The sequence below is a fragment of the Bombina bombina genome, chromosome 4 (genome assembly GCF_027579735.1).
Source record: "Bombina bombina isolate aBomBom1 chromosome 4, aBomBom1.pri, whole genome shotgun sequence".
NCBI classification, from domain to species: domain Eukaryota; kingdom Metazoa; phylum Chordata; class Amphibia; order Anura; family Bombinatoridae; genus Bombina; species Bombina bombina.
The window spans coordinates 393,059,389-393,086,723 of record NC_069502.1 but is presented as its reverse complement, the minus strand read 5'-3'; the positions used below and the strand labels follow the sequence as shown (position 1 = coordinate 393,086,723).

At 39.0% G+C, this 27,335-nt stretch overlaps 1 protein-coding gene across 1 annotated transcript in view; it reads left to right on the top strand.

The window, feature by feature from the left end:
• Nucleotides 1-27,335, top strand: part of CCDC39 (coiled-coil domain containing 39) — a 151,888-nt gene that overhangs the window by 107,489 nt on the left and 17,064 nt on the right. Inside the window, 3 exon segments of the mRNA XM_053710170.1 lie at nucleotides 15,446-15,586; nucleotides 15,841-16,020; nucleotides 16,362-16,450. Of these exon segments, the coding sequence (XP_053566145.1) occupies nucleotides 15,446-15,586; nucleotides 15,841-16,020; nucleotides 16,362-16,450 (410 nt within the window).

Below are 27,335 nucleotides of genomic sequence, written 5' to 3'. Positions count from 1 at the left end.
CGCGCAAAAACCGGCGTCGCTGGCTTTTGCGGGTGACGCTGCATATCGGATGGGGCCCCAGAGTGCAAAGAATAGTTTGCAGATTGACAGGGTCTCTTATTCACGTACCAGAAGAGAGTTACAGGAGAGTAAAACACACCAGAGTGCAAAGAATAGTTTGAAGATTGACAGGGTCTCTATTCACGTACCAGAAGAGAGTTACAGGAGAGTAAAAAACACCAGAGTGCAAAGTATAGTTTGCAGATTGACAGGGTCTCTATTCATGTACCAGAAGAGAGTTACAGGAGAGTAAAAAACACCAGAGTGCAAAGAATAGTTTAGCTTAGGTTTTATTTCACAGGTAAGTTTGTTACAGGTTCATATCCGGGCGTGGCTGTGATGGGCTTTATTACAAGGAGCCCGAATAGCTCAGTCGGTTGAGCATCAGATTTTAATCTGAGGGTCAGATGTTCAAGTCCTTGTTTGGGAGATCCCTATAAATTTGGTTCAGGCGTCATCTTTTCTCCTAGCAAGATCTCATACATAGATGTTGCTGTCTTTTCTACGTTTCCACAGGTGAAAGGTGATTCTGGAAAGGTGTTCCATCTACAAAAGTGTGTTTTCTAGGGACAATCATAGATTCCCTGTTCATGAAGATTTCCTGATGGAGGTCAGAAATTCCACACCTTGCTTTTTGCCTTTCCCTCCAGTCTGCCTTTTCATCCATCAGTGGCTCAATGCATGGAGGTGATTGGTCTGATGGTGGCTTCCATGGACATCATTCCTTTTGCTCGCTTCCATCTGTGACTGCTACAACTTTACATGCTGCGTCAATGGAATGGAGACCTTTCTGATTTATCTCAGAAGATAAATCTGGACCCTCTAACAAGAGATTCTCTCTTGTGGTGGGTGTCTCAGGGCCATCTGTCTCAGGGCACCTGCTTTCTGAGACCTTCATGGGAGTTTGGGACTACGGACGCCAGCCTGTCAGGCTTGGGAGCTGTCTGGGGTCTTTTGAAGGGTCAAGTCCTCTCTTCCCATAAACATCTTAGTGTTGAGAGCTGTCTTCAATGCCCTACCAGAGTGGCCTCAACTGTCTTTAGTCTGGTTTCTCAGTTCCAGTCGGACAACATAACCTCAGTGGCTTACATTAACCACCAGGGAGGGACTCGGAGTTCCTTAGCCATGAAAAAAGTCACTTGCATTCTGCAGTTGGCAGAAGCCCACGATTGTCTTCTATCTGCCATCCACATTCCAGGAGTGGACAACTGGGAGGCAGATTTTCTGAGCAGACATACTTTTCATCCCGGGGAGTGGGCTCTCCACCTGGAAGTGTTCTCTCAGATAACCTTTTAAGGGGAGGTTCCAAGGTTCTAAAGTACGGTTCAAGGGCAAGAGATCCTCAGGCTGTTCTGATAGATGCTCTAGCGGTTCCTTGGAGGTTTTTCTCTGGTTTAACTGTTTCCTCCATTTGCTCTCCTTCCATGAGTCATTGCTCGTATCAAACAGGGGAGAGCATCGGTGATCCTAATAGCTCCTGCATGGCTTCGCAGGATATGGTTCGCAGATCTGGTAAGGATGTCATCTCTACCTCCTTGGAGGTTACCTCAGAGGAAAGACCTTCTAATTCAGGGTCCTTTCCTCCATCCCAACTTAGATTCTCTGAAGCTGACTGCTTGGAGATTGAACCCCTAATTCTGTCTAGACGTGGTATTTCTGAAGCAGTCATTGAAACCATGATTCAGGCTCGAAAGCCTGTTACTCGCAAGATTTACCATAAGATATGGCCTAAATATTTCTATTGGGACGAATCGAAGGAGTTCTCATGGAGCCGGGTGAGGATTCCCCCTGGAGAAGGGTATATCGGTCAGTACCCTAAAAGGTCAGATTTCTGCGTCTAATCACTTTCTTAAATGTGGACACCAAGTCAGTCAACTTAGGTGGCAAATTATAGATAGCATAGGCCCCCAAAGAAATGGCAGCAATAGGGAAAAATTATTAAAACAAAAATAAATGTTTTGGATACAAGAATTAGATTGTATGACCCCTAGAGTCCTAAATAGAGATTATGTTTGGGCAGTGTTTCTATGAAAGGATATAAAGATATAATTCTGTAGAACTGAACATCAGTTTAAATACTTGCCCTTCTAGAGCAACATGAAAAGAAATCGAAATTTTGAAATGCACCCATACCCACTGTAACAAACAGGTTACTTTTACCCTCCCTGCTGGCGTTCCAATGGGAGACTCTGCCTAAGTTAAAGCGGCTCTAACCTGTCAAGTGGATGAGAAGCGGTGTGAGGATTCCCTGCAGGCGGCATTACAGCTGATTCAAGGTACTCCCTGCAGTTACTTCGGAGCCGTGCCAGTTGCTGGGAAAAGTGCCGCACCAGACGCCAATCTCAACCGGTTACCTTTGTGTCTTCCTGCATGCCCTTGGCGCTCTGCTGCGGAACCTGGTCTCCCTAAGCCATTGACAGCTCTATCCTGCTCCTGGTACCTTCTTGCCTGACGTCTAGAAAAGGAGAGAGTCTTTAAGCACCTGATGAGTCGTTTCTACTGCTGTTCCGTAAACCCCCTCCCACCGGTGCTGCGAGAGGGATGAGGACGCTTGTTCCTGACCCGGGTGCTGCTGTGGTCGTTGGGCTGCTTTCTCCTATTCTTTGTCATACAGAGCCGGATCTACGGTGGCTGGAAGGTAACCGCTGGTTTCTCCTGGCTGGGCGACGCTCCCCCCTCTACCGGTGCTGCGTAGGGGGGGACAACTCCTAAGATGAACCGCACATCCAATACCTGCTTTTGACAGCCCAGGAACTGGTAAAGTAGCAATTTGGATTCGGCTGTATTTTTTTTTTCCCTCTCCATCGCCTGCAGTGTCTCAAGGGACTATATAATTAACTTACGATTAAATAACTCTTTTCTGCGACACAGGCTTATATTAACATGACCACCTCCTGATTCTTTATTGTTGATTGCAGACCTTTTTTTTTTCTTTTTATGTTGTTTTTTATTGTTTTTCTCTTTTTACCAAACCTGGTGTTACAAATTTAACTTACTTTTTAAAGTAAGGGCAATCCTGGCAATTATAGAGTTACGTTAAAACTGATGTAAAAATCTAGAGGTTGGTGACAGGCTATATATATATATATATATATATATATATATATATATATATATACGTATTTTTTTAGTCATTAGGCCTTCTTTTTTCCCGTAAATATAAGTTTTAGCATAAGTATAGTCCACATAAGGTATATCTAAATCATCTAATCATTCTTTGCCCAGTCTTGGTTGTATTGTTTTTTTTCCTCTCCCTGTCCTAAACTTTTAACCTAACAGAGGTATAGCTCCTTAAACCCTCTCAAGGAGAAGGAGAGGAAGAAAAAAGAGGGTATATAACATAAACTGGTTAAGGGGTAGAGAATTAGGGGTCCATTAAGCAAATTTACACATGATATGGTAAACTCTGATATTACTTAAGATAACTTTTTTGTATGTAGGAGTGGGTATGCCAATTACCTTTTCTTTCTTTCTAGACATGATCTCCTCAGAGAATGTATCTATATTGTGTTAATAATCTTCATTTCTAAATAGGGGAGTAGATATATACTTAGTGTCTATGATTAATTTTGAAAGGCAACAGTAGGAGAAGTGAAGGCAGAGGAAAGGGGGAATCCCTTGGAAGTAACAGTGTTTCAAAATTCTCTATATATTGAAAATTGTCTGAGTGTAAAAAGGGAGAAAATTGATTCCTCAAACACTGATAAATTGTATTAGAAAGCAAGGTTATATTACTACAACTCGCTCTCTGCTAGGATATTAGTAGCTTCTAGGGCTCATATAGCTTCAACAGATCTGAAAAGTTTATTTTTCATTATTAACTAACAGGTCTAAAGGGTGTTAAAACTGCAATAGTAGACCCACCTCCCAGAGCTGAACAAATATATTTAAGCTGAGTATTGTTGCCTCTGCGGCATCTTTATAGTTTTCTCTTTTTTGTTTCCCTCCTTGTCTACCTTTATCCTCACTCACGTTTAGCTACCCGAAACAAGTGGCAATCCATCACTTAATTTTCCTTCACATCCTCACTCTCACATCCCTTCCCTCACTAATCCTCACATTGGGTGGAACTCCCCCTTGTATATTCCTTTACCCCCCAGCAGGGGGGTTTTCTCCTCTTATTTTTCTCTCAGCGTAAACTCACTGCTTAAACTCACACACAGACACTACCTTCTAAACCTCACAAATATATGGATACATTTTTGCACGTTCACTCTAAAAACAAACCTTCCCCCATGGCGGCTAGACAGAGAGACAAGCGAAACAAAACTACTTTAGATCCCCCTGCTGAGGCGTAGCTATCTTCCAGCAATATCCAAACACTATTAGAACCTACTGATACTCAATCTTTAGTTCTTAAAATTTCGGAAGCTCTTACACCTAAATTTGAAACCTTGCAAAATGAGATTAAATCAGATATTGCACATCTAACGTTAGAAGTTAAGTAATTTGCAACCAGGCTCACAGAAGCAGAGCAAAGGATATCTGACCTTGAAGATACTATGGTAGAGTACAATATCAAGTCTGAAACCTCATCTACTATTCTCCTCAAATTACAGAATAAAATAGAAGACCTAGAGAACCGCGCACGTAGGAATAATCTTAGAATAATCGGGGTTCCCGAGGAGAAACAATATGAGGACCTATTCAAATTACTTATTTCTACAATCCCACAGCTCTTAAAGATCTCGGAGAGTTTCTCTAAAACATTTATAGAGAGAGTACACAGAATAGGCCCTATTCACCCTACTAAAACTAATACGAGGCCCAGGCCAATTATTGTTAAGTTTCTGAATTACCAAGACAAGGTCACATTTTTGCAATCCTTCCGTGAGCATCAACCTATATTTTTAGGGGAAGCTAAGATTCTCCTATTTCAGGATTATTCATTCAAGACAACAACTAAAAGAAGGGAAATGGCCCCAATATGCACAAAATTTATTCAGAAAGGAATCCGAGCAACCATACTACACCCTGCTAGACTCAAAGTTTATGTAGATAATCATACATATCTTTTCGATACACCTGCAGAGGCAGGAAAATTCTATGCCGAAAAGTTTGCCTTAGTTTGAAATGTGTATAGGTAACATTGACATTATGTTTGATTTATTTTTCCAAATTCTTATTGATATGAAGGACTCTTCTACAAGGGCAACAGAGAGCCTAGGCGGTATAGTCTCTCTGGAATATGGGTTCCCCTCCCCCCCCCCCTCTTTTTTTTTTTTTTTCCTCTCTCCCCCTGTCTCTCTTTTCTCTCCTTCCTCTCTTTTTTATAAAAAGTAGTTATGCCAAGTAGAGTTAAATTTACCTCATGGAACATAGGTGGCCTTACCTCTCCTATTAAAAGAAAAACAATATTATCATATTTAAAAAAAAATAATAATACTTCCATTGCATTCTTGCAAGAAACACACCTAAAAGCAGAAGAGGTCCTTAAACTTAAATCTTCATGGGTTCAAGAAGTCTTCTTCTCCCCAAGTATTAAAAGGAAGGGGGGAGTGGCTATTCTTATTGGCAAAGGTATTAAATATGAAATAATACAGGTTGACCCTGATTCTGAGGGGAGATATATAGTCTTAAAAATTAAAATTGATAATATTCTATATACGCTTTGTAATATATATGCCCCAAATGTATTTAATCTATCCTTCTGGGAAACAATACAAGCTAGGCTCATGACGTGTGCCGAGGGATACTTGATTATGGGAGGGGACTTTAACATGGCCCCTAAATACCCACTAGATAGGCTTAGACAAGACCCGGTTCCGAAAAAAACTAAAAGGGACAAATTGGAATCAAAACTTTTCTCTAGAATATTTACTAATCTAAAAGTTCGGGATATTTGGAGACTCCAAAACCCTGACCTTAGCGATTACACCTGCCTCTCAAAAGCACACAAATCGCTTTCAAGGATAGATCTATTTCTACTTGACGAAAGGCTATGTAAATCACAGGTCCACGCTCAAATACTACCAATTGTTATTTCCAACCATGCCCCCATATGCTTAGACTTCCAACCCCATGACTTAACACAAATCCCCAGACGATTTTCATTCCCTACATTTCTTGCTACAGATCTTAAATTCAAAAACTGGTTGGAAGCCAAATTTAAAGAATATGCCTATTTTAATCATCATTATATTTCCCGCCCCATATTATTTTGGGAAACGGCTAAAGCAGTTTTAAGGGGTGAAATATTAGCCTATAGTGTGAAAAGAACTGAAAAACTCAAGCAGAGAGAGGGGGAGCTGGCACGAGCAGTCTCAAACGCATATAATTTACACCTAATTGAAAATTCATCACGGAGCTGGGCTAAATATACTTCTGCCTTACGAAATAGGGGTTATTTTTTACTATATAAAACAACGCAGAAGGATACTAGGGTTCAATCAAAAATGTATCGATATGGGAATAAGACGGGGAAGTTATTAGCAAAACTCCTTAAAATTGAGAGAGGCTCGCAATCGATAGATTCTATAAAGGTTGAAGGTCAAATATTCAAAACTCCTGATGAACTTTTACAAGTATTCTCTAACTATTATACTGATCTATATTCGCTACGAGCTTCAAACATGCAGGAACGTGATGAATTTTGGAGAAAAATCCCCTCTCCCACATTAGACCCAGAGGTCTTAAAAGATCTATATGCTCCCATAACCGAGTCAGAAGTGAGTAAAGCAATTCAAGCACTGCCCCACAATAAAGCATCAGGTCCAGATGCTCTCCCCAATGAATTTTATCAAACTTTACACTCCTACATTACATCATACCTAACCTCCCTATTTAATTTCATATACATAGAGGGAAATCAGCCAACAGCTAATTTCTCTGCTTCCTTTACTACACTAATATTAAAACCAGGAAAGGATCCAACAAAAAAAGAATCTTATAGGCCTATTGCCTTACTCAACACAGATTATAAAATTTTAACTTCCATACTAGCACATAGGCTTCAAAGTATTTTGCCTCCTATTATTCACCCAGATCAAGCTGGTTTTTTACAGAACAGAAACTCTGCCGCTAAAATACGTGAACTTCTACTTGTTATTGATTATTTTAAAACATCGGGGGCACAGGATTTAGAGGGGAGACAGGGCATCCCTGATAAAGTAATAATATCCATAGATGCCGAAAAAGCCTTTGACTCAGTCCATCACGACCATCTTCTTTATACACTAGATCAATTTGGAATAAGAATTTTTTTTATTAAGTTCATCAATAACCTTTATCAAAATGCTTTCACGAAAATAATGGTGAATGGTCGTCTGTCACAGGACATAGAATTACAGCGAGGTACTAGACAGGGATGCCCTCTCTCCCCGCTCCTGTTTGATATTTCTATTGAGCCCCTTGCTATCATAATACGGCAGCAACTGGATGGAATAAAAATAGGTAAGAGGGAGCTGAAGATCGCTTTATACGCGGATGATGTTCTTATTTATATGGCTAATACAAGATCAAATATACCTAAGCTCTTATCTATAATACAACAGTTTGGATCCTTTTCAGGATATAAGGTTAATACAAAATCTGAATTATTCTGGATTATACGGACAAAAGACTCCATGGTGAATATACTTTTCTCCTTAGTTCATAACTCTTTCCGCTACTTGGGCATTAATATTTCTTATAGCCCAGATACCTGGTACTCTCTTAACTTTACTCCAATATTAAATAGAATTAAAGATACTCTGAAAAACTGGCAAAATCTCCCTCTTTCCCTATCCGGACGAATAGCTGCCTATAAGATGATGATCTTACCTAAACTTTTATATATTCTTCAAAACATTCCTCTTTTCCTTAAGCGGAAGGATATCGATCATCTTAACTCTATCTTGAGATTATTTATCTGGCAGAGTAGAAAACCTAGGATATCTCTTTTTAAACTATCGCTTCCACTGAAATATGGTGGTTTTGCCCTCCCAGATATACGGGCTTACAATCAAGCTTTCCTGGCTCGCACGGTCATAGACTGGATATTTGATGAGAATTATGTAACAGACAACGATCTTGAAAAAAATATAATATATCCTTTATATCCAGTGGCACTTATACATTGCGACATCAACATGATTCCGCCGGAAATAAAGAAATTTAAATCCATATACAATCCAATTCTTGCTTGGAAAAAGATCTGTACTTCACTTGCTGTGGAACACCACGCATCTAGGTTTATCCCATTTTTGGGTAATCCCCAGTTCCAAGCCGGATTACAGACAAGAGTATACACAGAATGGGAAGCATTAGGTCTCACCAATTTATACCAGATCTTAGATTTTGAAAGAAGATGTGTCAAATCATTTGACTCTTTTAGATTAGAATTTAATATACCACACAAGAATTTCTTCGCTTATCTACAGGCAAGACACTATGCCCTCAAAATCACATACAACTTTGGCTGGAATTGGTCTTTAGGGAATGTTGGGAACTGGCTTGCTATTGCTAAAATTGGACACATGTCAATTACCCCTGGATATCTTATTATGATATCTGCGAAAGGTATAAACAATCTTGAAAAGATCCAGAATAAGTGGGCCGCATTGATCAACCAAACTTTAGATCCCCAGCTACCTTACCTTTCAATCCAAGAGACTGCTCGTGTTATTCTCTCCGCTTCTTGGAGAGAATACCATCTTAAATTATTGTACATGGCATATTTCACCCCAGAAAAGGGAACTAAGTGTGGAAGCACCAGTTTCAATGCATGTCCAAAATGCTCCCTCCCATCGGCGGATCTTCGGCACATGTTATGGGCTTGTCGAAAGATTAGAAATTTTTGGTCGAAACTTCAATACTGGCTGAACAAAATACTAGCTCCCTTCCCTGTGACTCTTTTATTGAAAAATGTCGTCTTTCTATCCTATTACCCTTGGGACAAGGAAGGTAATAATAATAAAATTATCAATATGACCATATTAGCTGCCAGATACCTTATCTTTAAAAAATGGAAATTGAGAACAAGTCCTAGTGTAGTTGAAACTAAGAATTATTTAAAGAAACAATATATTTTGGAACAAATAGACACCAACCCGGACAATGAACAAGATATTAGAAGACATGGTCACCATTCATTAAAGATCTTCCACCTAGTGAAATTGACTGTCTGATATATCCCTTCAGGAACTCAGAACTACTTCTGTTGGGAATGTGGTAGCAAAGAAGAGATAAACGAGGAGGGGGAGGGGGAAGAAGAGGTCAATCCCCCCTCCCCCTTTTTTTTTTCTCTTTTCCCTGTGGTTCAACTGGTTTGTTTTCTATGTTCCCCCCCCCCTTTTTTTTGTTTTTTGTTAGAGTTAGTAATGTCTATGTAGGATATAAAAACGGAAAAAACCCAATTCAGATTCAGAAAAATATATTTATTTATCCTTCTACGAGAATCAAAGCTACGAGATTGTATTTTTGTATTATTTGTCATTTTTTTATATATTATAATGCTTTGTATTCTTTAAATTAACTCATTGTTTTCAACGAAAAGGTAAATTGAATTGGTTATAAATAAAATTTTAAAAAATAAATAAAAAAAGATATAATTGTGTTAGTAAATATACATTTAATATATGTAATAACAATATGTAAGTAGTATTATGGATAACCTAATAAAGAGCAGTATCAATGATTGGTACAAATGATGGTAGGCAACACAATAGAAAAGGTATCACATAAGTTAGAAAGTTAGTAATCCAAAATAGGCAAACTTATATATTTTAATAAGTGTAATAATATATTTTCACCACTAGGTGTCAGCAGAGCAACTTGTAAGCCGTTGGAACAAATTTGAAAGGGTTTAAAAGGGTGTAATTTTAAGTGTTTGTTTAAAGCATGAATAAGGGTTGTTACCCAAAACGTTGCTTTAATATGTAAAGTCTGTGTGACAAATAAAGGCAATTTGATATAATAAGCGCTGTGGTCATTTGTTACAGTTCTACCTCCTTGGAGGTTACCTCAGAGGAAGGGCCTTCTAATTCAGGGTCCTTTCCTCCATCCCAACCTAGATTCTCTGAAGCTGACTGCTTGGAGATTGAACGCCTAATTCTGTCTAGACGTGGTTTTTCTGAAGCAGTCATTGAAACCATGATTCAGGCTCAAAAGCCTGTTACTCGCAAGATTTACCATAAGATATAGCCTAAATATCTCTATTGGGGCGAATTTAAGGAGTTCTCATGGAGCCGGGTGAGGATTCCCCGGATTTTGTCTTTTCTGCAGGGTGGCCTGGAGAAGGGTTTATCGGTCAGCACCCTAAAAGGTCAGATTTCTGCATTATCTATTCTTTTGCTCTAACATCTGGCAGATTTCCCAGATGTTCAAGTTTTTGTACAGACCCTGGTTAGAATCAGGCCTGTGTTTAAACCTGTGGCTCCCCATGGAGCCTTAATTTCGTTCTTAAAGTTTTCCAGCAGACTCCGTTTGAGCCAATGCATGTTGTTGATATAAAGTTGTTCTCCTGGAAGGTTTTGTTTCTGGTTGCTATTTCTTCCGCTCACAGAGTGTCTGAACTTTCAGCTTTGCAGTGTGATTCCCCGTACCTTATTTTTCATGCTGGTAAGACGGTTCTTTGTACTAAATTGGGGTTTCTCCCTAAGGTAGTATCAGATCGAAACATTAATCAAGAAATGGTTGTTCCTTCTTTTTGTCCTAATCCTTCTTCACGATAGGAACATCTTTTGCATAACTTAGATGTTGTGTGGACTCGTAAATTTTACTTCAAAGCTACTAAGGATTTTCGGCAATCTTCTGCCAAAGGCAGAAGGCCACTTCTACTTCTCTGTCTCTCTGGTTGTGAAGTTTGATTCGTTTGGCTTATGAGACTGCTGGACAGCAGCCTCCTGAGAGAATTACGGCTCCTTCCACTAGGGCTGTCTCCTCGTCTTGGGCTTTCAAAAATTAAGCTTCTGTGGAACAGATTAGCAAGGCGGCAACATGGTCCACTCTGCATACTTTTTCCAAATTATACAAAATTTGATACTTTTTCCTCGGCCAAGGTTTCTTTTGGGAGAAAGGTTTTTCAAGAGGTGGTGCCTTTATTTTAGGTCCTCCTGCCTTGTTCTTCCTCCCTGTTCATTTCGTGTCCTCTAGCTTGGGTATTGGTTCCCACTAGTAATTGGAATGACGTTCTGGACTCTCCATGTCATAGGAAAGAAAACAAAATTTATACTGATAAATGTCTTTGTTTCCGGACATGGAGAGTCCATGACCCCACCCTCTTTTTTTTATTAATTCGGCCGTTCTTTTGAATATACCTCGGGCACCTTTTTCACCCTTGTGTTTCTTCCTTTTCCATTTCCTTCGGCTAAATGACTGGGGGTTTGGGTAAGGCAGTTACACTTAACAGCTTTTGCTGGGGTGCTCTTTGCCTCCTCCTGCTGGCCAGGAGTTGAATATCCCACTAGTAATTGGAATGACGTCGCAGACTCTGAATGTCTGGAAAGAAAGAAATATTTAGGTAAGCATACATTTTGTTATACAGTATATAGGTATAGAAAGTGTGACAACCAAGGTTAACCAACCCTGCGCCAGTCACTTGTTTGGCACACAAAGGTTTATCAGACCCCTTTTACGGTCACTAATATATCACAATCTAGCCACGCTAGGCAAGCTTGTGATTTAGTTCACTGGGTGCAAGAGTTAACGACACTCTTTAGTCTGTACTAGACTTAAAAGAAATGCCCAAAACTCCCCTTTAATGCCACCCACACTAAACTAACTATGCTGCCACCACTTATGATTTATTAAAGGGAAAATCCTAAGGAAAAACCCAGACTTACACATTAACTCTCAGAATACAATTTAGCAGAAAATAACCTAAAATATACAGTTCTAATAATCCAGTCCTTTCAGTAACGTGGTTCAATTATTAGACAAAGGCCAAAGCTTAATAAAGGAATTATTTATTATGCCATAAATATTATGCACAGTGCATTATTAATAAAAAGTTGTTACAAATAAAATTACACACAAGCAAACAGTTTTTCAAAAGAAAAAAAAGAAAATTAGAAACCTTACACTGTACTAGTCTTTGGAATCTGTTACCAGAGAGATGGCATGAAGCAATTGGGTCCTTACTCTGTGTTGTCACAGCCTCCCTTGTAAGAATGACAATTTTATTGTTAAAACACAAGATTCCTATCCATATTTTCCAGAGATCAAGTTGCCTGACCACACCCTCCTGGCAGGGCTAAGAAACCCCCCTATTTTTTATGACCTTTAATAAACTCTAAGTCTTTGCCTGACATTATAGAACACATAATTTCTGCTAGATACATCCATTTTCATATAGGTAAAAAGGCAATCTCTAACTACATTGTGGGAATCAATTTGATACCAAATATGACATGGTTGCCATATTTCCCTTCATTTAATGTCATAACATGTTTTTAACACATATCTACATTGTACCAATGTCCTTTTATTGACCTCATCAGGATATGGGGAGAGGGCACTGCTTATTGTCTTTGGAACCAACACGTTTACGGCCTGAATGCACCAATGCTTACAAGATAACATTTATTCAAGTGGAACTCTGAAACAATTTATGATGGGGTCTGGTTTTATCACAAAAAAAACAAAAATAAACACAGGACACAGTTTTTTTTTAAAAAACAAATGTTTGTTAGCTCACAGGCTAAACAGAATTAACCCCTTAGCAGCTAAATCCTGTGGTATTCGTGACAGAAAGATATTTTACAAGAAAACAATTATATATATATATATATTTTTTTTTTATTTTTTTTAAATGAAAATAACGTTTTCTTCTATGTGAAGAACATTGGAATGTAAAATTATTAACTGACATTAGCTATAGCGCACTTGGTTAAACGTGGTGGGTTTAACGTGCGAGCAAAAGGTGTTTGTTTGTAAGTTAACATGGTCGCAATATCTGAAGTAAAACGGTTAGCGTGCATTGGGTTTTCCGCACTATAATATTTTACTTTCGACTTGTAATATACACGCTATCCCATGCATGCAAAATGTTTACTTTCAGCTGTATTAGTGCTCGACCGCTCCACTTGTAATCTAGCCCTAAATCAAAGGGGGAGATAGGAGTCCTGAAATAGCCCCTTTACCTTCATGAAAAATTACTTGGTGACCAGTGGGGCAGGGTATCATTGTTTTTAAATGTGTTCACATACATCCTAGGGTTTCAAGTGTCCCCTCATTTAAAGGGCCATGATACCCAAATGTTGAAACTCTTGAAAGTGATGCAGCATAGCTGTAAAAAGCTGACTAGAAAATATCACCTGAACATCTCTATGTAAAAAAGAAAGATATATTTTACCTCAAAAGTTCCTCAGTAGCCACATTCCATTGTAAAGGACTTCTAAGCAGCAAATCAGTATGTCTGTCCCGGGACAGCTAAGGGATTGAGCCTTGTGAACTCTCATGTTATTTCCCTATTTAGTTTAAGGAAGTTTACTATGAAATCTCATGAGAGTTAAGTGAAATCTCATGAGATCACAGTAAAAGAGTTCATGACCTCAGCACTGTTGATGCTGATTGGCTGCAGTTCATTTCTTCATTTTTAAAAAAAAAAATTTTACCTGCAGCTGGGCATCAGCTGAATTATAACTTTTTACACAGAACTTACTCTGCTGAGCTGAGGAAATTGTAAGGTCAAATATCTTCCTTTTTTACATAGAGGTGCTCAGGGGATATTTTCCTGTCAGCTTTTTACAGTTATACTGCATCAGTTTAAAGTGATTTAGCATATGAGTATTATGTACCTTTAAATGCCAACATTTAACTGCTGCTGTAGGTGATCATCATTTTTATGTATATACCTGTATCTTACAAGGCATGAGACTCCTCATTTGAAAGGGTAGATTCCACTATGACAATGTTGGTTGTCCCTGTTAAAGATAGGAGGACAGCACCTTGTCATCCTTCGCAAATGGGAAGGGATGTGGAGGGCAGCTTTTGTTTTCTAGGTGTTAACACAGATTTCAATATTGTAGCTGATCAATCCCCCAGATTTGAAAACAAAAATAAAAAAAATTAAAAGACATTCCCTACAGATTGGGATAGGGATGTAAAAAAAAAAAGGAGAGAGAACTAGAATGATTAAAGATCTGAGTGATTTTAAGCACTATACAAAGTTTGTTTTCCTTTTGCTTTGAAGGTTTACAATTGTAAAAATAAAATTCTAATTTATTCTTTATTTTATTGTAAAGTGAAAATTCCATGTGCTCCATTTAACATACAGTAGAGGACAAGGTTCCCAGCCCATTCACTGTCCGTATTTGCCATTGCACAATCATATATTTGTGCAGCCGTGCCTCCTGCTCTTGTGCAATAGTTATGCAAGAGTAGGGCTAGGCAATCATCCCAGTCAGAATCTGACCAGGATGATTTAACCACCTCAAGGGTTACGTATTAAGAGGTTTAGTAGACGTTGGCTTAAGACCGCTGCCTCTTAAATGGACATTAAACCCATTTTTATTTCTTACAGAGTATACAATTTTAAAAGTTTCCCATTACCTGTATTATAAAATTTGCTTTGTTCTCTGTGTATTCTTTGTTGAAGGGTTACCTAGGTAAGTAGTGTGTATGTGCTTGGAGCACTACATAGCAGAGAACACTTACAAACATGCTGCCATATATTGACCCAGACTCTTAGAAACTTCTGAGCCTATCTACCAGCTTTTCAACAAAGGATAAAAAGAGAACTATATAAGTACATTTGATAATAGAAGTAAATTGAAAACAGTTTTTAAAGTTTATATGGTCTTTCTGAATCATGAAAAAAAATACATCTCTTACTAGCATGGCAGACTCGTGTCTGATGTATCTGCTTATTAAAGGGCCATTATAGTGTTAACATTGCCTGCTCTAATCTGTTAGCATTACAGCATCTCTACTGTTAAAATCACATGTTCTGTGTGTTTAACCCCGCAAAGCAGTTAAACACATGCTTAAAGCCCCAAGCGGAAACCGCTTTATGATCCAGTCGTCAGCGCTAGTTACAGCATCTCTGTTGTTTAAATCAAGAGCTCTAACAGATTTTAACATAAAACGGCTCTTTAATAAATGCAGCCCCATGTCTTATTTTTTATTCAGTGCATTTTTCATAAAAAAATAAGTTATTTGTATGATTATATTTGGTGATATCTCAAACTTTTTAACTAATATAGGGAAGTTTTATCTGTCAGATAAATTATCAAGCTGTGTGGTCAGAAAGAAAGGTAATTTATCAAACCATAAAGATACTTCAGTAACAAAAACTTTTGTTTGAACTTTATGCACCTTAAAAAAATAATGTATCCAGCTGTACAGACACATTTTAAAGCATGAGTCTTGCAAACCAAATGTTATAAGGCTAAAATAATGCGTATTTCTACATCTTGATAGCATTTCTTTGAAAATGATAGAAATACAAGTTATATGATCTTAAAAGAGTTGTACTGCATTCTAGATTATGAAAAACACTTTTGATGACATGATGAAAGAAGAATCTTCCTACCAGGAGAAATTGAATGAAATGCTTCCTTGTATCACACATCTTAACAAAGAAACAGAAGATCAAAAGATAAAGTTAGAAAGAGTGCTAAAACAGGTTAGTGTTCATCATTGTGTTGTATTAAATGTTTAATGTATCTATTTAGTAACAAGTAAAATAACTGTATCTAGGACATAGGAAAATAATGTATTTGTTACCCCTCAGAACACTTTATCATACAGGTAATGGTATTCCTATATTTAGGGAAAATACTCTTCTATACAATAATTGGTTACTTGGCTGTCCTATATTACAATCAGAACTGTAGGTATTGGTTTATATGTTTTTAAGCTGTACTTTTTTGTTAACAGTGTAATAAACTGGTGAAAGAAATTCGCTCAGCTAAAAAAAGCAGAGGGGAAACCCAAAATGAACAGGATATTAATGTCCGTGATCTACGAGATTTTAATAGATCAATTAATAAGATGCTGGCTCAAGCGATGGAAAAGAATACTGAATTGGCTGCTGCACTACTGCTATACTTCCAAAAGGTATGTTGCCAAATGACTGATATAGCAAACAAAAATAAAAAATCTTGTTTTGTTACTGTGGGTAAACACACAAACATGGATTTCCTCATATCTATAATCTTCAAAGCCACAGTAAAGCATGGCGGCTAATTGATTCTATATGGCTGATTGGCTACTTTGTATGAACGCACAACGTGTGCATTTAAAAGGACCTTGTAGTTGCTGCAATGGAGTCCAGAGTCTCTTGGGATTTGTTGATACTAATACTTATGTACACATTTCAAAATATAAAAGTGTGATATGTTATTCTTTGAGAGAATATGTATAAGTTTAACAATTTTTTATTATTTCATTCTATCTAGTCTGGTTTAGAAATACCTTCAACTGTTTCTGCTCCAGGAAGTTGCAGTTCAAGGTCTACTTCATCAAGAAGCTCAACTATATCCGTGCGGTATGAATATTCAGAGATTGAAATTTCATTTGGTTGAATTGTTGGAAAAAATTACTTTTTTATTTAAAACACAGAGTAAAATGGTTCTGCTTTAAAGGGACTCTTTCCTTTAAAACCTTTGTCATTCATATAAACGAGAAACATCTAAACATGCTGATTTCTGTCATATGGTGGTGAGAGTCCACGAGTCATTACTCCTGGGAATTTAACTCCTGGCCACTAGGAGGCAAACATACTCAACATTCCACCAGCTTTTAATCCCGCTCACCTTTCTGATATATCAGCCTTATCTTTTGCCTCACAGGAGCGGGTGAAGGATTGAGGTGCTCCAGATTCTTTGTTAGAAGGGGTTCTCTGAAATATGTTCAGACCAATTACTTCCCTCAGACAGCAATTATAAGAAGAGAGGGATATAGGGTACTAAGGCTGTGTAAAGTAGTTCTCCAGCGGGAGTTTTGGTCACTAGCCTGCCACTGGTCCCTTGCCTCCTGCTTGTTGTACACATATAAAGGCTGTGACACACTGCAAGCGGAGCGACGCGTCGCATAGCTTCTGAAGATCAAATATTTAATCTCTGAGTGCTCAGCTATGCGACCTAAAGCAGCAGAGTGCTCAGAGATGAAAAGGCAGGACACACTGAGCGCGCACAGCTGCATCTACATGCTGCGCACCGCTCCGCTTGCAGTGTGTCACAGCCTTAAAGGGACAGTATACACTCATTTTCATATAACTGCATGTAATAGACACTACTATAAAGAATAAGATGCAAGCTGGAGAAGGTAGCTGACGATATTCACATAAAACTTTGGGGCTTGGTTAGGAGTCTGAAAATCAGAGCAATGTTATTTAAAAATAAGCAAAACTATATATTTTTTTAAAAAGAAAACTTTATGGGCTATATAAATAGATCATCTATAAAACATTTATGCAAAGAAAAAATGAGTGTATAATGTCCCTTTAAATCCGCTGCTGTTTTATACAGTACTGGATGAGCTCTCTACTGAATGCGGCAACTCTGTAGCTGGGTAAGCACAGTAGAGTGGGTGACTCTCAGGTAAGTATATTCACTCACATAGCCCACAGGCTATTAGTAAGTACATTTTAACATGTATATTATAGCCAGAGGACATTTAGTAGGTAAGTACCGACAGTGTCATGGCAGGAGCTGAGTCACTGCAGCATGTATTTTTTAACATGGTTTTACAAGTATTTCTTTAATTTTCAGGAATTTGTCAATTTTATTAAATAATCGGCAAGTTTCTTTTAAGGTCTCGGACATTCAAACCTCTGTTCTAGATTTAGTCAAAGTAAGCAAATATTCTCTTCATGAGAACCTTATTGGTTTTAAGAGTTTTTCATACTCTTTATAACATATGAATGGTTTAAACATTCTGCCTATTTTGAAAGTTATTTTGTTTATCTTCTTGTAAGATTGCTTATCTTATTTTCTATTAGGATAAGGTATGTTCTCTGTATTTTTTTTTTAGTCAGGACATTGTAGTTCACTTTCTTTGTTCTATTTCAATTTTTAAAGAGCATTTAATTTGTTATCACCCTACATATTAGTTATACACAAAAAAACAACATTTGTTCAACGTCAGTTGTTTCTTTAGCTTCCAGGATAAAGTTCTCATTAACTATAATTTTTAAGGGACACTAAACGCAAATTTTTTCTTTAATGATTAAGATAGAGCATGCAATTTTAAGCAACTTTATAATTTACTCCTAGTATCAATTTTTCTTTGTTCTCTTGCTATCTTTATTTAAAAAGCAGGAATGGGATGCATAGGAGCCAGCCCATTTTTGGTTGAGAACCTGGGTTATGCTTGCTTATTGGTGGGTAAATGTCAGCCTCCAATAAGGAAGCGCTATCCATGGTGCTGAACTGAATTTGGGCTGGCTGCTAAGATTTACATTAATGATTTTCAAATAAAGATAGCAAGGGAACGAAGAAAAATTGATAATAGGAGTAAATTAGAACATTGTTTAAAATTGCATGCTCTATCTGAATCATGAAATAAAAAATTTGGGTTCAGTGTCCCTTTAAGGGAAGCATGACATTTCTCCAACATTGGTGTGTCCGGTCCACGGCGTCATCCTTACTTGTGGGATATTCTCTTCCCCAACAGGAAATGGCAAAGAGTCCCAGCAAAGCTGGCCATATAGTCCCTCCTAGGCTCCGCCCACCCCAGTCATTCTCTTTGCCGTTGCACAGGCAACATCTCCACGGAGATGGTTAAGAGTTTTTTGGTGTTTAAATGTAGTTTTTATTCTTCTATCAAGTGTTTGTTATTTTAAAATAGTGCTGGTATGTACTATTTACTCTGAAACAGAAAAGGATGAAGATTTCTGTTTGTGAGAGGAAGATGATTTTAGCAGACAGTAACTAAAATCGATTGCTGTTTCCACATAGGACTGTTGAGATGAAGTAACTTCAGTTGGGGGAAACAGTTAGCAGACTTTTCTGCTTAAGGTATGACTAGCCATATTTCTAACAAGACTGTGTAATGCTGGAAGGCTGTCATTTCCCCTCATGGGGACCGGTAAGCCATTTTCTTAGTCAACAAACAGAATAAAGGGCTTAATATGGGCTAAAAAACTTGTAGACATTTTTATGGGCTAAATCGATTGCTTTATTTGGGCATATTATTCAGATTTAGGCTAACAATTGGCATTTATAATCTTGGGGAGCGTTTATAAAACGGCAGGCACTGTGTTAGACACCTTTTTCAGTCAGGGGGCCTTTCTAGTTATAGACTGAGCCTCATTTTCGCGCCATTACTGCGCAGTTGTTTTTTGAGAGCAGGGCATGCAGATGCATGTGTGAGGATCAAAAAATCACTGAAAAAGCTTCTAGAAGGCGTCATTTGGTATCGTATTCCCCTCTGGGCTTGGTTGGGTCTCAGCAAAGACTATAGCTGGGACTGTATAGGGGTTAAATTTAAAAACGGCTCAGGTTCCGTTATTTTAAGGGTTAAAGCTCTGAAATTTGGTGTGCAATACTTTTAATGCTTTAAGACACTGTGGTGAAATTTTGGTAATTTTTGAACGATTCCTTCATACTCTTTCACATATTCAGTAATAAAGTGTTTTCTGTTTGAAATTTAAAGAGACAGTAACGTTTTTATTTTAAAACGTTTTTTGTGCTTTGTTGACAAGTTTAAGCCTGTTTAACATGTCTGTACCTTCAGATAAGCTATGTTCTATATGTATGAAAGCCAATGTGTCTCCCCATTTAAATGTATGTGATAATTGTGCCATAGCGTCCAAACAAAGTAAGGACAGTACTGCCACAGATAATGATATTGCCCAAGATGATTCCTCAAATGAGGGGAGTAAACATGATACTACATCATCTCCTACTGTGTCTACACCAGTTTTGCCCATGCAGGAGGCCCCTAGTACATCTAGTGCGCCAATACTTATTACCATGCAACAATTAACGGCTGTAATGGATAACTCCATAGCAAATCTTTTATCCAAAATGCCTACTTATCAGAGAAAGCGCGATTGCTCTGTTTTAAACACTGAAGAGCAAGAGGGCGCTGATGATAATTGTTCTGTCATACCCTCACACCAATCTGAAGGGGTCATGAGGGAGATTTTGTCTGATGGAGAAATCTCAGATTCAGGAAAAATTTCTCATCAAGCTGAACCTGATGTTGTGACATTTAAATTTAAATTAGAACATCTCCGCGCACTGCTTAAGGAGGTGTTATCTACTCTGGATGATTGTGACAACTTGGTCATTCCAGAGAAATTATGCAAGATGGACAAGTTCCTAGAGGTTCCGGTGCCCCCCGACGCTTAAAGAGTGGGAAAAGCCCGGCATACCTTTTGTTCCCCCCCCTATATTTAAGAAATTATTTCCTATGGTCGACCCCAGAAAGGACTTATGGCAGACAGTCCCCAAGGTCGAGGGGGCAGTTTCTACTCTAAACAAACGCACTACTATTCCTATCGAAGATAGTTGTGCTTTCAAAGATCCTATGGATAAAAAATTGGAAGGTTTGCTTAAAAAGATTTTTGTACAGCAAGGCTACCTTCTACAACCAATTTCATGCATTGTTCCTGTCACTACGGCAGCGTGGTTCTGGTTCGAGGAACTAGAAAAGTCGCTCAGTAGAGAAACTCCATATGAGGAGGTTATGGACAGAGTTCACGCACTTAAATTGGCTAACTCTTTTATTTTAGATGCCGCTTTGCAATTAGCTAGATTAGCGGCGAAAAATTCAGGGTTTGCTATCGTGGCGCGTAGAGCGCTTTGGCTAAAGTCTTGGTCAGCGGATGTGTCATCCAAGACAAAATTGCTTAACATCCCTTTCAAAGGTAAAACTTTCTTTGGACCAGAATTGAAAGAGATTATTTCAGACATCACTGGGGGAAAGGGCCACGCCCTTCCACAGGATAGGTCTTTTAAGGCTAAAAATAAGCCTAATTTTCGTCCCTTTCGCAGAAACGGACCGCCCTCTAATTCTGCATCCTCTAAGCAAGAGGGTAATGCCTCACAACCCAAACCAGCCTGGAAACCAATGCAAGGCTGGAACAAGGGTAAGCAGGCCAAGAAGCCTGCCACTGCTAACAAAACAGCATGAAGGAGTAGCCCCCGATCCGGGACCAGATCTAGTGGGGGGCAGACTCTCTCTCTTTGCTCAGGCTTGGGCAAGAGATGTTCAGGATCCTTGGGCGCTAGAAATAGTTTCTCAAGGTTATCTCCTGGAATTCAAGGAACTACCCCCAAGGGGAAGGTTCCACAGGTCTCACTTATCCTCAAACCAAATAAAGAGACAGGCATTCTTACATTGTGTAGAAGACCTGTTAAAGATGGGAGTGATACACCCAGTTCCAATAAAGGAACAAGGAATGGGATTTTATTCCAATCTGTTCGTAGTTCCCAAAAAAGAGGGAACGTTCAGACCAATTTTGGATTTGAAGATCCTAAACAAATTTCTCAGGGTACCATCGTTCAAAATGGAAACTATTCGAACGATTCTACCCACCATCCAGGAAAGTCAATTTATGACTACCGTGGATCTAAAGGATGCGTACCTACATATTCCTATCCACAAAGAACATCATCAGTTCCTAAGGTTCGCTTTTCTGGACAAGCATTACCAGTTTGTGGCTCTCCCATTCGGATTAGCCACTGCTCCAAGGATTTTCACAAAGGTGCTAGGGTCCCTTCTAGCGGTTCTAAGACCAAGGGGCATTGCAGTAGTACCTTACTTGGACGACATTCTAATACAAGCGTCGTCCCTGTCAAAAGCAAAGGCTCATACGGACATCGTTCTAGCCTTTCTCAGATCTCACGGATGGAAGGTGAACAAAGAAAAAAGTTCTCTGTCCCCGTCAACAAGAGTTCCCTTCTTGGGAACAATAATAGATTCCTTAGAAATGAGGATTTTTCTGACAGAGGTCAGAAAATCAAAACTTCTAAGCTCTTGTCAAGTGCTTCATTCTGTTCCTCGTCCTTCCATAGCGCAGTGCATGGAAGTAGTAGGATTGATGGTTGCAACAATGGACATAGTTCCTTTTGCACGAATTCATCTAAGACCATTACAACTGTGCATGCTCAAACAGTGGAATGGGGATTATACAGACTTGTCTCCAATGATTCAAGTAGATCAAAAGACCAGAGATTCACTCCGTTGGTGGCTGACCCTGGACCATCTGTCCCAGGGAATGAGCTTCCGCAGACCAGAGTGGGTCATTGTCACGACCGACGCCAGTCTAGTGGGCTGGGGCGCGGTCTGGGAATCCCTGAAAGCTCAGGGTCTATGGTCTCGGGAAGAGTCTCTTCTCCCGATAAACATTCTGGAACTGAGAGCGATATTCAATGCTCTCAGAGCTTGGCCTCAACTAGCAAAGGCCAAATTCATAAGGTTCCAATCAGACAACATGACGACCGTTGCATATATCAATCATCAGGGGGGAACAAGGAGTTCTCTGGCGATGAAAGAAGTGACCAAAATAATTCAATGGGCGGAGGATCACTCCTGCCACTTGTCTGCGATCCACATCCCAGGAGTGGAAAATTGGGAAGCGGATTTTCTGAGTCGTCAGACATTCCATCCGGGGGAGTGGGAACTCCATCCGGAAATCTTTGCCCAAATAACTCAATTATGGGGCATTCCAGACATGGATCTGATGGCGTCTCGTCAGAACTTCAAGGTTCCTTGCTACGGGTCCAGATCCAGGGATCCCAAGGCGATTCTAGTAGATGCACTAGTAGCACCTTGGACCTTCAACCTAGCTTATGTATTCCCACCGTTTCCTCTCATTCCCAGGCTGGTAGCCAGGATCAATCAGGAGAGGGCCTTGGTGATCTTGATAGCTCCTGCGTGGCCACGCAGGACTTGGTATGCAGACCTGGTGAATATGTCATCGGCTCCACCATGGAAGCTACCTTTGAGACAGGACCTTCTTGTTCAGGGTCCATTCGGACATCCAAATCTGGTCTCCCTCCAACTGACGGCTTGGAGATTGAACGCTTGATTCTATCGAAGCGTGGGTTTTCAGATTCTGTTATAGATACTCTGGTTCAGGCCAGAAAACCTGTAACTAGAAAAATTTACCATAAAATATGGAAAAAATATATCTGTTGGTGTGAATCCAAAGGATTCCCATGGAATAAGATAAAAATTCCTAAGATTCTCTCCTTTCTACAAGAAGGTTTGGAGAAAGGATTATCTGCAAGTTCTCTAAAGGGACAGATCTCTGCTTTATCTGTCTTACTACACAAAAGACTGGCAGCTGTGCCAGATGTTCAAGCATTTGTTCAGGCTCTGGTTAGGATCAAGCCTGTTTACAGACCTTTGACTCCTCCCTGGAGTCTAAATCTAGTTCTTTCAGTTCTTCAAGGGGTTCCGTTTGAACCTTTACATTCCATAGATATTAAGTTACTATCTTGGAAAGTTTTGTTTTTAGCTGCAATTTCTTCTGCTAGAAGAGTTTCAGAGTTATCTGCTCTACAGTGTTCTCCGCCCTATCTGGTGTTCCATGCAGATAAGGTGGTTTTGCGTACTAAGCCTGGTTTTCTTCCTAAAGTTGTTTCTAACAAAAATATTAACCAGGAGATAGTTGTACCTTCTTTGTGTCCGAATCCAGTTTCAAAGAAGGAACGTTTGTTACACAATTTGGACGTTGTCTGTGCTCTAAAATTCTATTTAGAGGCTACTAAAGATTTCAGACAAACATCTTCCTTGTTTGTTGTTTATTCTGGTAAAAGGAGAGGTCAAAAAGCGACTTCTACCTCTCTTTCCTTTTGGCTTAAAAGCATTATCCGATTGGCTTATGAGACTGCCGGACGGCAGCCTCCTGAAAGAATCACAGCTCACTCCACTAGGGCTGTGGCTTCCACATGGGCCTTCAAGAACGAGGCTTCTGTTGACCAGATATGTAAGGCAGCGACTTGGTCTTCACTGCACACTTTTGCCAAATTTTACAAATTTGATACTTTTGCTTCTTCAGAGGCTATTTTTGGGAGAAAGGTTTTGCAAGCTGTGGTGCCTTCCGTTTAGGTAACCTGATTTGCTCCCTCCCTTCATCCGTGTCCTAAAGCTTTGGTATTGGTTCCCACAAGTAAGGATGACGCCGTGGACCGGACACACCAATGTTGGAGAAAACAGAATTTATGCTTACCTGATAAATTACTTTCTCCAACGGTGTGTCCGGTCCACGGCCCGCCCTGGTTTTTTAATCAGTTCTGATGAATTATTTTCTCTAACTACAGTCACCACGGTACCATATGGTTTCTCCTATATATATTTCCTCCTGTCCGTCGGTCGAATGACTGGGGTGGGCGGAGCCTAGGAGGGACTATATGGCCAGCTTTGCTGGGACTCTTTGCCATTTCCTGATGGGGAAGAGAATATCCCACAAGTAAGGATGACACCGTGGACCGGACACACCGTTGGAGAAAGTAATTTATCAGGTAAGCATAAATTCTGTTTTTCTTACAAAAATGTTACCGCGCTTTCTACTAAAATAGTTCCACTTTGTTGGTCTCATTTAAAATGAAGCTTCTTTTATGTAGATTCCACAGCAGCAACTGTGTCACTTTTCTTTTGGGATAGTTTTTCACATTAAAGTCTTATAGTCTTAGTGGCTGGTAAATAGGTGCCTGCCTTATTTTTTGTCCCACCCATTTATTTGTGAACTTCACAGCTTGGGTATTAGATCCCAGGGGTAATGGCTCATGGACTCTCACCTCCTTATTATTCTTATCTGATACATTAATTTCTTTCAATGGTGTTGAGAGTCCACGAGACCCATCCTCTTTTAATTTATATGCACCTCATTTACCCAGCTTTGTCCTTTCCTACTTCTCTATTATTCTCCTTTTCTTGGCTATACATTAGACTGGGATGTCAGAGAGGTGGGAGAGATTAAAGACTTGTGCAATGTTGGATATCATTGCCTCTTCCTAGTGGCCAGAAGTTGAATTCCCAGTCAGACGACTACAGTTGTTACTTTAGCTTCCTGGTTAAAGTTCTTATTAACTTAAACTTTATGGGAAGCATGACATTTTCTATCAGAACTACTAGATTAGTTCCACTTTGGGAAGCTTCTGTCAGTTAAGAATACATTTCTATTTATTTATTTTTTTTGGTTGAAAAAAATATGAAGTCACATCTATTTAAATTTGAACTAATACAGCTGTATCAGTTGTGTATTTCCTACTAATGCTCAATGGATGATAGGTTCTTGCTTCAATTACGCATTGAGGATTAATGGGAATTATCTAGGAGCATAAGTAGGAAGTGCAAACTAAATAAGGGTTATCTTAGTTCAAATTTAAAAAAGCTTTTACTTCATATTTATTCTGCTGAACACAATTTTGAATAGATAAACATGTGTTGGGAATGCTTTAAAGGAACATAAACCCCCAATTTTTTTCTTTCATGATTTAGGTAGAACATACAATTTTATAAACAACTTTCCAGTTTACTTCTATTATCAAATTTCCTTCATTCTCTTGGTAAATTTTTTTGAAGGAGCAGTAATGCAGTACATGGGTGAGCAAATGACAATCGGTGTATGTATATATGTATATATATATATATATATATATATATATATATGCAGCCACCAATCAGCAGAGGAGAACCTAGGTTATTTGCTGCTCCTGAGCTTCCCTAGATAAACCTTTCAGCAACGGATAACAGGAGAAGGAAGCAAATTAAATAATAGAAGTAAATTGAAAAGTTGTTTAAAATTGTATGCTCTTTCTAAGTCATGAATGTCTAAGTATGACTTTACTGTCCATTTAAGGCAAAACTAAATATGTTTATTAGGTGCAGCACAGGGTAGAGTTTGGAAGTTATGATACATTTCTGACCATATAGTTTAAAGTTGCATTGGTTCTCTAAAAAGGTTACGGCTAGATTACGAGTCTTGCGTTATGAGTAAAAAAGCAGTGTTAAGGCTCATAACGCTGCTTTTTTACTACCGCTGGTATTACGAGTCTTGCAGATTTAGGGGCACTGCACACTTTTCTCTTGTAAGGTGTATCCAGTCCATGGATCATCCATTACTTGTGGGATATTCTCATTCCCAACAGGAAGTTGCAAGAGGACCCACAGCAAAGCTGTTATATAGCTCCTCCCCTTCCTACCATATCCAGTCATTCTCTTGCAACTCTCAACGCGCATGGAGGTAGTAAGAGGAGAGTGGTGAAAAATAGTTAGTTTATTTTCTTCAATCAAAAGTTTGTTATTTTAAATAGTACCGGAGTTGTGCTATTTTTTCTCAGGCAGAGATAGAAGAAGAATCTGCCTGAGTTTTCTATGATCTTAGCAGGTTGTAACTAAGATCCATTGCTGTTCTCACACATGTCTGAGGAGTGAGGTAACTTCAGAGGGAGAATGGCGTGCAGTTTATTCTGCTATCAGGTATGTGCAGTTATAATTTTTTCTAGGATTGGAAATGCTAGAAAATGCTGCTGATTCCTGATAAATGTAAGTTAAGCCTGAATACAGTGATTTAATAACGACTGGTATCATGCTTACTCTCAGGGGTAATACCCTTATAGATATGCTATATAAAACGTTTGCTGGCATGTTTAATCATTTTTTATATATGCTTGGTGATAAAACTTATTGGGGCCTAATTTTTTCCACATGGCTGGCTTTATTTTTGCTTAGAAACAGTTTTCCTGAGGCCTTCCACTGTTGTAATATGAGTGGGAGGGGCCTATTTTAGCGCTTTTTTGCACAGTTAAATTACAGACTGAGACATCCAGTTTTCCTCAGAAGTTCCCTGAATGCTACAGGACATCTCTAAAGAGCCTAAAAACGTTTATTGGGGAAGGTAGGAGCCACTGTAGAGCTGTGGCAGTTTGCTGTGACTGTTAAAAAACGTCTGTCGTTTTTTTGATCCGTTTTTTGAACTAAGGGGTTAATCATCCATTTGCAAGTGGGTGCAATGCTCTGTTAGCCTATTACATACACTGTTAAAATTTCGTTTGTGTAACTGCCTTTTTTCACTGTTTTTCAAATTTTGACAAAATTTTTTCTCTTAAAGGCACAGTACAGTTTTTTATATTTGCTTGTTAACTTGAATTAAAGTGTTTTCCAAGCTTGCTAGTCTCATTTTTAGTCTGTATAAACATGTCTGACATAGAGGAAACTCCTTGTTCATTATGTTTAAAAGCCATGGTGGAACCCCCTCTTAGAATGTGTACCAAATGTACTGATTTCTCTTTAAGCAATAAAGATCATATTTTATCACCAGAGGAATCTGACGAGGGGGAAGTTATGCCGACTTACTCTCCTCACGTGTCAGACCCTTTGACTCCCGCACAAGGGACTCACGCTGAAATGGCGCCAAGTACATAAAGGGCACCTATAGCGTTTACTTTACAAAGACATGGTGGCAGTCATGG